Source organism: Gossypium hirsutum, chromosome D08, assembly GCF_007990345.1.
Source record: "Gossypium hirsutum isolate 1008001.06 chromosome D08, Gossypium_hirsutum_v2.1, whole genome shotgun sequence".
Taxonomy (NCBI): domain Eukaryota; kingdom Viridiplantae; phylum Streptophyta; class Magnoliopsida; order Malvales; family Malvaceae; genus Gossypium; species Gossypium hirsutum.
Window position 1 is genome coordinate 59,763,011 of NC_053444.1, and position 11,020 is coordinate 59,774,030.

The 11,020-nt window shown below is 31.5% G+C and overlaps 1 protein-coding gene and 1 long non-coding RNA gene across 2 annotated transcripts; one reads left to right on the plus strand and one right to left on the minus strand.

The window, feature by feature from the left end:
• Positions 1 to 3,366: 3,366 nt before the first annotated feature.
• Positions 3,367 to 5,757, minus strand: LOC107941634 (uncharacterized). Its single transcript, XR_001695674.2, has 3 exons — positions 5,674 to 5,757; positions 5,120 to 5,199; positions 3,367 to 3,755 (listed from the first exon to the last, which is right to left on the minus strand). It is a non-coding gene; the product is annotated as an uncharacterized lncRNA (long non-coding RNA).
• Positions 5,758 to 6,753: 996 nt separating this feature from the next.
• LOC107941638 (U4/U6.U5 small nuclear ribonucleoprotein 27 kDa protein) lies at positions 6,754 to 8,555 on the plus strand. The gene is made up of 2 exons (XM_016875212.2): positions 6,754 to 7,227; positions 7,558 to 8,555. The coding sequence occupies exon 2, from the start codon at positions 7,637 to 7,639 to the stop codon at positions 8,270 to 8,272; it is 636 nt and encodes a 211-aa protein (XP_016730701.1). The 5' UTR covers positions 6,754 to 7,227; positions 7,558 to 7,636; the 3' UTR covers positions 8,273 to 8,555.
• Positions 8,556 to 11,020: the final 2,465 nt, after the last annotated feature.

Below are 11,020 nucleotides of genomic sequence, written 5' to 3' on the forward strand. Positions count from 1 at the left end.
ACAGAAACCCTTAAGCGTTGAACGAAAGCTCGTAAGAGCTGAACGGAAACCTATAAGGGTTAAACAGAAGCTCAATAGAGCTAAACGGAAACTCATAAGGGTTAAATAGAAGCTTAGTTGAACTGAACAGAAAGTAAACACGAAAGTTCGCAACAAATTTTGAACCTCGATTTACTTGGGTAATTTGCTGTCATTTTCCTCCAATTTTGTCAATTCATCGATTGCTGAATGTACTCATATCCTGTGTTCCATTCATCAAATCAATATGAATATTTAAGTTTAACCGTACGAACTTACCTAGGTTAAATTGTAATATTTGCAGAGTTCAGGGACTATTCTGCTAATTTTCCTTTTTCATGAGTATCTACGGGCTCTTTAGCTAAAATATAAAATTATTCATTCATTAGCATATATTTCAGTCCCAATTCACTTCACAATTAATACCCCTCAATTTTTTGAATTTACACAATTACCCTAACTTTTACAACTTTTGTAATTTAGTCCCTTAACTAATCAGTCTATCAAATGAACTAATTTTTCTCAATTGATAATTTATCTAAATATTCTAGGCTATCATACAGCCCTTGATAAATAGAAATTTAATATCAAGCCCTAATATTTAACCTTTTCATAATTTGGTCCTAAAATCATTATCTATCCAAATTACTATGTAAAATCATCATACAACAAAATGAAAGCTCTAAATCCATGTTATTTCATGAAAAATATCCAGTATTCATCAATGGTAACTTTCAAAATTTTCAATAAAATCAAAAACTAATGAAATAGTTAGTTGGACCTAATTGTAAAAGTCTCAAAAACATAAATTTCAAGAAAAAGGTAAGAATTAAACTCACATGTAGCAAAATAAAAAAAACCAGATTCTTAAGAGCTCTTCAATGGTGTTTCTAGACTGAAATTTAGAGATGAAATGTCTAGAAATCATTTTAGCCATTTGTTTTATTTTTTTTAATTTCACCAAATGACCATTTTGCCCCTAATTCACCTTATTTTGTTTTCTTTTCTCTGCTTATGCCGCCTCAGCCATCTTCTTTTGGCTCATTTACTCTTTAAATCATCCCTTATTTACCATTTAAGCTATTTAATTACTATTTCTCTTAATTAGTAAGTTTTGCACCTTTTCAATTTAGTCCTTTTTAATTAATTAACTATCAAAATGTTAAAATTTTCTGACGAAACTTTAATAACGCCTTAATGACACTCCGTAAATATTTATAAAAATATTTACAGCTCAGTTTATAGAAACAAGATCTCGATACCTCATTTTCTAAACCACTTGACCTAATAAATCCTTATAAAACACAAATTACTAATGCAAAAATATTTCTAAAATCACATTTGACTCGTAAATACTAAATATTAAAATTTAAGAGCCTACTCATCAATTTGGTAGTCTCAAACCACTATTTTCAACACCACTGAAAATCAGACTATTACAATATAAAAAGGGTAATCTAATTTTTGAAAGTACATGACCCTTAACAGATTTATTTGTAAAACTATAATAATTGTATTAATTTGATAAACTTTAGTATTAAAAGCATGTATATAGGATTCATTAAGGAAACATCATATGATTCTTCAAGTGGTTGGATAATAATATTTGAGAATAAATTTTGTATCTTGAACATATGGGGTTATTTTGAAATAAATATGAGAGGCTAGGGTATAAAGTGCAAATTGACCGAAAGTAAATTTTCTCTTATTTTAAAACATCGAATCATAATTTGGCAACGATATCAGAGACATAGTACCGATACCTTGAGAAATACTTCAGTCAAAGTATCGATACTTTATTCAGGGCATTGATACATATGGATTTTATTTGATTTTCTAAAACATCGAAGCTTAAATCAGTATTGATACCAAGACAGGGGTATCAATACCTAAGCTAAGGTGCCGATACCTTAGTGCCAGTATCCATATTGGAGCCCTGGTTTGTACATATGTAATGATGAAATAAAAGGTTGCTAAAAGTTTTACCCAGATTGAATCAAGAAAACTTTAATAGGAGAATAACATGATAATGATAACAAAATATTCTTTGTCAAAGGGTCAATTTATCAATATGTGGCCATAGTTACTCTGGCATCAAATGTGACATTCCTATATCTTGACCCAACGGTTGGGTCATAAAACCTCAAACCTAAAACATGAACCTCAAACCCTAAACATATAGCCCCAAAACTTAAAACCTTAAAAACCAAATCACAAAACCCTAAAACTCAACACTAAAACCTTACACCCTAAACTCAACCACTACACCCTAACCTCAAACCCAAAACCCCTAGCCTTAAACTTAAACCCTTAAACCATAGACCCCATCAACCCTTAACCCATAAACTCAAACCCTAAACCCTATTTTATATTTCCAAAGATAAAGAAACTAAATTACAATGAACGCATAATTAGAGATGAATACACTACAAATAATTTGTCATATACTGTAACACCCTTAACCCGTGTCCATCGTCAGATTAGGGTTACAAGGCATTACTGAACTTAACATGATTATAGACAATTATTGAACAATCTTAAACACGCAAGAACAATGCTAAATATACTTACTGGACAATTCAAATTATTATATAATTGCATTCCTTATCAACGCAACCAAATTTAATCAAAGGTATACTCGAATATAAATAATATATATACTCATTTAATGAAAAACTTAAGTTTCATATAGCAATTCATACATATATATATCCGTGTCAATTTAGCAAATCTTATATACATAATTATATTTCTTATCACCTATATACTTGAATCAAACAAATTTCAAGACATTCTATATGAATATATATATACAAATATATATATAATATTTACTAATACAGGTCCAGTACATAGCATTTTTTTTATTCAACCTTTGTATAAATTTATAATTCAATAATTTAATATTCTCTACTCACTAACTGCATATATACTTTTAACTTTATTATTCTCATATTATATATTTAACAAGTCAAATATACTTTTAAGCAAAGTTCATTATTTAACAACAACCACCCCATCATTAATGCCAAACATTTTGATAAATCACCATTATACATATATATATATATCATGCGGATGCTAAATTAAAATGTGAAACATTTTACTTAATATTTACTATGACCAAGCCGAACATGCATATTCAACCATCGCCTTATTCCAAAATATTATAAACTTAAAGGCCAACTTTAATTATCAAGTATATATATGTATATAAATACTAAAACCGCATATGCACACACGTAATTATCTATACAAATATCATTTACCAAAGTTTTTATTTCATCACCTTATAAAAATGCAGTTCATACCCCATTTTAACATATATACTTGCATATAGAATCCAACTTCTCAAGTTTAACTTTTCATTAGCATTCAAGACCAAATTCCTCTCTAAAATAATGTATACTTTCACCTATAACCATGTTATATATATATTAAGCTCATACCTAGTTCGAATAAACCACACACACAACATTTATTTACCTTACAATTTTCCTATAATGTCAAACCAAAACCAAAATGTGCATGGTCTTTAATCCAATCTAAAATCGAGTAGAGCAAGCTAATTAAGCCATATTCGCATGGCTTTAATACAAATATACTCTCAAAAGAAACAATTTCAAACCAGTCTATACATGCCATAGTTTCAAGAAAATTTCAGCTTAAAATACCGTAATTATCCAATAGTGTGATAAACTTTACTGACGATCCCGAACTCGTAACCACCTCAAAATCTATAAGACAAAATAAACAGACACAAACGCATACAGTAAGCATTTTAAAGCTTAGTAAGTCAATAGCTTAGATAAAATTTAACAAATAAAATAAAAGAACAATTAAATTATTTATAAGGATATTATAAATCTCTTGGTTACACTTTCAATTCCATATACCTTTCTATTAATCTAAACATACCTTAATTCATCCATATATAAATATATATATAAGCCTTCGTTATGGTAGCTTAGTTATCAACTAAGCAAATTTACATCTCTAAATAAAATTGGTAACTTATAATATTACAAACACTTATGATATTTCATTCCGAATAGACAACTTACCTTATTTCCATTCATTCATTTAATTAATACATACCTGAAGATATAATTCATTCACATGTCCGACTACATTTAAAATTACATTAACAAGAACTTTCTGAACACACGTTTTAAATAAATTCACTGGCACATAGCCTGCTAGGCTTAAAGCCTGATTCCGTACACCGGCATGAAGCCTGCTAGACGTATAGTCTGAATATTTCACCGGCATTAAGCCTGCTAGACGTATAATCTGAATATTTCACCGGCATTAAGCCTGCTAGACGTATAGTCTGAATATTTCACCGGCATTAAGCCTACTAGACGTATAATCTGAATATTTCACCAGCATTAAGCCTGCTAGACGTATAGTCTGAATATTTCACCGGCATTAAGCCTGCTAGGGACAAGCCTGAGAATCTCAAATACAAAGACGCTCTTTCGTATAGTTATTTATAATTACATAAGTCTTACTCAGTAACTGCATATCCGTAACATTGAATTATATTCGATTCTTCATAGTAAACTTACATTCGGACCACATAGGTATAACTAAAAAAAAACATTACATTCAGCACAAATGTTTTTGTAATCTATGTTCGAACCCTCTTATGCCTATAAAATTCATACATTAATTTTCCAGCTCAAGAACATGAATATACGTATATAACTTATGTTCTAACAATACGCACAAAAATATATGTAATTCATAGTATTTAAATTTTATTACAAGAACTTATAATATACTTTAGAACCATATCTTTAGCTCATAACTTAAATTCAATCCAAAGAATTAAGCCTTACATTTGAATTTACACATCTATGTATATTTATTCCACCATTTGTTTCGAATCATTGAATTTATAGCATATTTAGCTAACATACATGAAACGTAAATCATTGACATCAACTTATTAATATTAATTCTTATATTCGGCTATAATATATAGGTAAATTACAAGGTTTTATTTAATTTACACATTTTAAGTTCTAAATTATCATATGTGTGGTAAATATATATATATTCAATTTAGATAACATTTACTTGCTAATTGACTGACCTCGGATATCGGCGGACACGATCGATTACTCGACTACTTTCGTTTTCCCCCGATCCAATTCTGTTTTCTTCGTTCTTGATCTAAACATATTCAAATTTAACATTTTTATTCATCAAAACATTCAATTAAATCCAAAAATACATAAATGGGCAAATTATCATTTTGCCCCTAACTTTTACACTTTTTACAATTTAGTCCTTTTTGCACAAAAACACGAAATACACAAAATTTGCCCACACTATGCTAGGGCCGAATATTCATAGGCTTCATACAAGTCCACACATTTCATTTATTTCACATTTTAGTCCCTCAAAAATTTATTTTCACAATTTTAACCCTAATTACTCAATTACACTAAACATTCAAAGACAAAACATGTTAATCCTTTACATATCTTTCATATTTCATCATCAGCTATCACAAAGCTCAAGCATTCATTAATGGCATATCTCAAAATCACCATCAAATTCTAAAATTAAAGTATGGGTCTTGTAGTACACAAAGCAACGATCTCAAAAACATAAAAATTATCAAAAACCGAAACCAAAACATACCTTAATTTTGCTATGGAAGTGCCAAAACTTTAAAAAGCCATGGAAGGTTTCTTCATTTTCACTATTCGGCTAAGAAAGATAAATATTCATCTTTTCATTACTTATTTTTAGTTATAATATTATAATTTACTTAATGACAAATTAACCTTAATTAAATAAATTATAAAACATATAACTTAAGGGCAATATTGATCATTGCTGCCCACTATCTACTAAATGGCCTAATTGCCATTTAAAACCCTCATTTTTGAAAGACAACAACAATTGGGTGCTTTCAAGTTTGACCTTCTAAATTTTCATTTTACGCGATAAAGTTATTTTATCAAATTGAGCACTCAAACAATCAAATTTTTATACGAAATTTTTATACATATCAATTCACATACTGCAAATACCAAAAATAATTTAAAAATATTTTTTTTGACTCGGATTTGTGGTCCCAGAACAACTTTATCCGATTAGGGCCAAAATCGAGCTGTTACATATAACAACACTTACTTTTATTGACGGTCCAATTCCGTAAGTATAAGTAGGTCTATACTAATATATTACTTATTCATCAGTATACGATGAGCCTATACCAACACGTCCTACTAGTGTCGGTATAGGAGTATCTATAATGAAAAATTAATTTATTCGTCAACATAAGTATTACATATACTAAACATATTATTAGTGTCATCCATATATGATGTATTCTAAAAAGGTTAAAATATGCCATAGATCCCTATAATTGTTTTAAAATTTAAATTTAGTCCCTATATTTTTATTTTTAGGAATTTAATCCCTTTATTTTTCAAAATTTCAAGTCCAAATATTAACACAATTAAAATTATTTTGTTAAATCTAGGTTAATTATAAAGTATTTTCTTTATTTACATGGCTACCAAGTGAGTATTTTGATAAAAAAATTAGCAGTGTTAACAATTTGACTTAAATTTTGAAATATGAAAAGTACAAGGACTAAATTTCAAATATGTAAAAGGAAAAGGTAGAAAATAGTTTACCCAAAAAGTTACAGGGACTGAAGAGGAAATTTCCCCTTTTCCCTTTGCTCTTTTTCACGTGAAGGCTACAGATGGGTTTTGGCTTTGGTTCCTTTTTTATTTTTCACTCTTTACTCCCCTTCTTCCTTCTCCATTTGCCCTAGCCGCCGCCTTCACTCCACTTTGCAGTCAGCCATCGCAGACGTTCCTCGGGCCAGCTGATACCGCCGGTGTTCAGCTCTCTTCCTCCTCAATCTATTTGCCGGCTTAAAAACCTAAAACAAATCCGGATGTAGGGGAATTTGATAAGGAAACGTCACAAAAAAAAAAAAAGAGATTGCGTGATGTTATCTTCCTTTTTCATTTTTTGATTTTTTTCGCCCAAAATTCTCTCCCATTCTCACCGCTGCCGCCGACATCGTAGCGATTCTTTGTGGCGATCTTCTCAGTACTTAACTGTATCTACTCTATCGCTTCCGTGATTTGGATTTGACTCTCGTTTCCGATTTTTAGTAAAGCTCTCTCTGCTTTTTGTTAGCTTCGTCTCATTGAAAATCATCTCTACAAGGTACTAATCGGTCTATCTTTTGCCACTTTCCTTTTCTTTTAGTGATTGATTGAACAACCACTGGAATCAAGATTTCATCTGGCATTTACATCGTTGATAACGACATTTTCTTGGAATGATTTAGTTCTTTATCCGTTTTTATTCTCATTTTCTAGGTTTCATCTGTTTGATTTCTTCAATTTTGTTATTTACTGAAGCTGATAGGGTTCGTGTTTTTCTCTTGACAATTTATTCAATTTTCACTGTTTCTCGATGCCATATTCAGTTGCATTTAGTGCATGATTTGTATCTTATTATGATTTGCTGAATTATTGTGGTTTTGAATCGCAGTTTCCGTTCTTCTAGTTCCTTTGATCCAAGGGAAATTACTGGACGCCATCCATTCCGTCCACCACCGCTATCCTCTGCAATGTCAGACCGCGACAGGCAACGAGGGAGGGATCGCGAGAGAGACCGAGACCGAGAGCGTGACCGCGAAACGAATCGCAGGCGAGACAGAGATGTTCGCGACCGAGAGCGAGACAGAGACAGGGAACGGACGCGCAGCAAGAGATCCCGCACTCCGGAGCGTACCCGATCCCGTCACACGCGCTCTTCTACGCGTTCCCCTGACCGTGAACGGTACCGTTCACGCTCCCACTCTCAGGAACGCTCCGCCCACCGTCATCACCGGCACCGGCACCGAACACCGTCAGATGAACCCCCGAGGAAATGTCACCGCCATGAAAGCGAGGAAAGGGAGAAGGATAGGCAAAAGGCAGTGTCGGATTTTGTGGACGAGATAGCTAAAGAGCAGCAGCAGAAGAAAGGAAACAATGAGAATGAGAATGAGAATGAGAATGAGCATGGGGATGCAGGAGAGCAGGATGAGATGGAGATGATGAAGAAGTTAGGGATTCCAGTTGGTTTTGATTCCACCAAAGGGAAACATGTACCTGGGACTGATATTAGTGGAGTTAGGACCGTGACTAAGCGGCAGCCCAGGCAGTATATGAATCGAAGAGGCGGGTTTAATCGTCCATTGCCTGCTGAGCTCAACCGCTAGAATTGAGTAAGGGGTTAAAGCATTTTCAAGGTTATGATTTTTGTTATTGTGACTGCTAATGTAGATGCTTTTTAGCGTTTCTTGTTTTCATATTTTTGTAAGTGAATGCTTGTTGGTTTATTGTGCTGGGAAGTATTTTAGTTATATGGTTGTATATTTTATTAGTATCAGTCTTGCTATACGGAATACTAATGTTGAAACTAACTAGCTCTAAGAAAATTCAAGATGTATCACTTACGTTTTGTTCTATTAGAGTTATTGTGGAACCTAAGTTGTTTGTCTACTGAACAGGAGTTCCGATTGATTTTAGCATAATTCAGGATTTAGAAGTGGGTATATGTTTTTGCCAACTGTGTATCTCAAGTTGGGTTGGTCATCCATTTTGATGCAGTTACAAGGTTCTGGCAGTGTATCTGCTTGACTTTCTTGATGCAGTATGCTAAGGTATACCTTTTAGATTATTTTTCTTGGTAGGACAGATCTAATTGATATGGCGCTACAGGGTTCCTGTTTTCGTTCTACTGTTATGTGTTGCTGGTGACGCAATGGAAACTAATTTTGCGGAATTACTTCTTTTAAATTTTGGTTGGTAGCAATTTGAAACTTTCTGTAATCTCTGTAATCCTTCATTCAAGAGTGGGATTTCAAATGGTCGGTTCAATTATTAAGAATTAGCAATAGTCGAATTGTATTATCCTTTAATTGTTAATCGAATTGAAATAATTTGGTTAATTTGGTCGATTAATTGAATTAATCGAAATTGATATGTTTTTTGTCTTTTGATTAAAATAAGCATAAAACATATAAAATATACATTGAAATTAATCGAAATATATGTTTTGCCTTGAAAATTAACCGAAATTTTATTAACACTACAGAAGTCTCAAAATTAACACATAATATTAATTATTAAGTTTAATTAATTATCTAATTTTAAATTGAATTAATTGATAATCAAAATTTTAAAAATCATTAATCGTTCTTTGACCGAATTGAATTAAATAAATTTAATCGATTAAACTCAATTTTAACTAATACCATCATTATAATCAAATGGGTTTATAAATAGCATCAACGATAAACACAATATTGGGTTTTTTCATGGCATCATAAATATCAAATTAGTATTACTATCAAATTTTATAATAAGTGTATCATTATCAAATTTTGTAGTAAGTGTACCATCATGCATTATCAATTTTAATCCTACATGTTCTCATAAAATATATTTTTGTATAAAATTGGTGTTGAATTAAGAGAAGAAAATTCATCTTCCATACAAGTACAAAAAATTGGTGGGAAAGACCAATCTATTGCTTACACTAAAATATCCTCTAATACTCTCTTAGGGTAAATAATCGACGTATCAATTGATTAAAATATCTTACATGTATTTTTAAAGATCCAGTATTCAAATATGAATAAATAGGCGGAGATATAATATTTATGGAAGCTCCTAAATCACACTAGACAATTTTTTAATTATTTTACAATTATAGTAAACATATTTGGGTCTTCTTACCAAGGAGGTAATTTATTTTTAACAATTCATTCATTTATAATTTCATTTTGTTGTTGCACTGGATTAACAGTTGTAAAATGGGATGGGGTTGAGTGATTTCATTCTCTAAGAGCAGAGAATTAGAAACAAAGAGGAAGAAGAAGTCCTCCAGTCTCATGCCTTAGAATTTTATTATATAGGTCGGGGTAATCAAGTTGGATTCCAGGTTGGATCCCGGGTCGGGTTGTAATTATTATTTAACAATTTGTCCCCCCGATCGAAGAAGAGTTATAAATTGACTCTTTTCAGACGATATGATTAAGGATGTTGCACCCATCCCCATCAAGAATTTTCATCCCCATCCTCGGCCCACCACCCACGTAGGTCCCTAGACCCACCAAATCCCCGTTATACCCATCCTGCAATCCACTTCATATAATATATTTATAAATATCAGTTAAATAAATATAAACCAAAATTTTTTATGAAAAAAGTATGAAATACATGTCCTCCAGACTCCCACCACATATGTAACATTATTTCAACTCTCACCATTTAAAAAAAAATCATCGCGACCCTTTAATTGGTAAATAAAATATAACTTCAACATGAGTTTAAAAAATTCAGAAAATAAAGTCCTTACATATCCAAATACAAACAATGTCTCAAATACATCATAAATGTCTTCAAATGCAACACAAGTGCAAAAACTCCAAAAATCAATCAATATAGGTCACTCCTATTACTTCTGTATCACATTCATTTTCTAATTCTTTTATCAATTGTGAGCATTGTGTCTTTTTAACTTCACTTGAACCTGCATATGTAAGCTTTTTTATAAGTAACTTGCACTTTTATTTGACAAATAAATTCAATGTAAAAAAAATGATATGTTACCATTTTATAAATAAATTCAAAATAAAAATATCATAAACTACCTTTAAAATTAGCCCAAATCCAATTTTGAGCACACATCAAAGCCTCAATACTTTCTGGTAGAAGTCGACTACGATAAGGATCAAGTACTCCACCACTAGTGCTGAAAGCAGATTCCGAAGGGATTGTAGAAACAAGAATGCTTAAAATATCCCTAGCTATTTGTTAAAGAATTTGATATGTGCTTCCATTTGTCTTCCATCAGGTGAGGATATCAAAATCATCACAAAGTGGTACATTAGAAGCTTCCAAGTATTTTTTCAAATCTGATTTTTCGTAACTCAGACTCTTATCTTGTTCCATAAATTGTG

Bases quoted from the DNA above. Each gene is read 5' to 3' on its own strand.
- LOC107941638 (XM_016875212.2), top strand. From the start codon at position 7,637: ATGTCAGACCGCGACAGGCAACGAGGGAGGGATCGCGAGAGAGACCGA.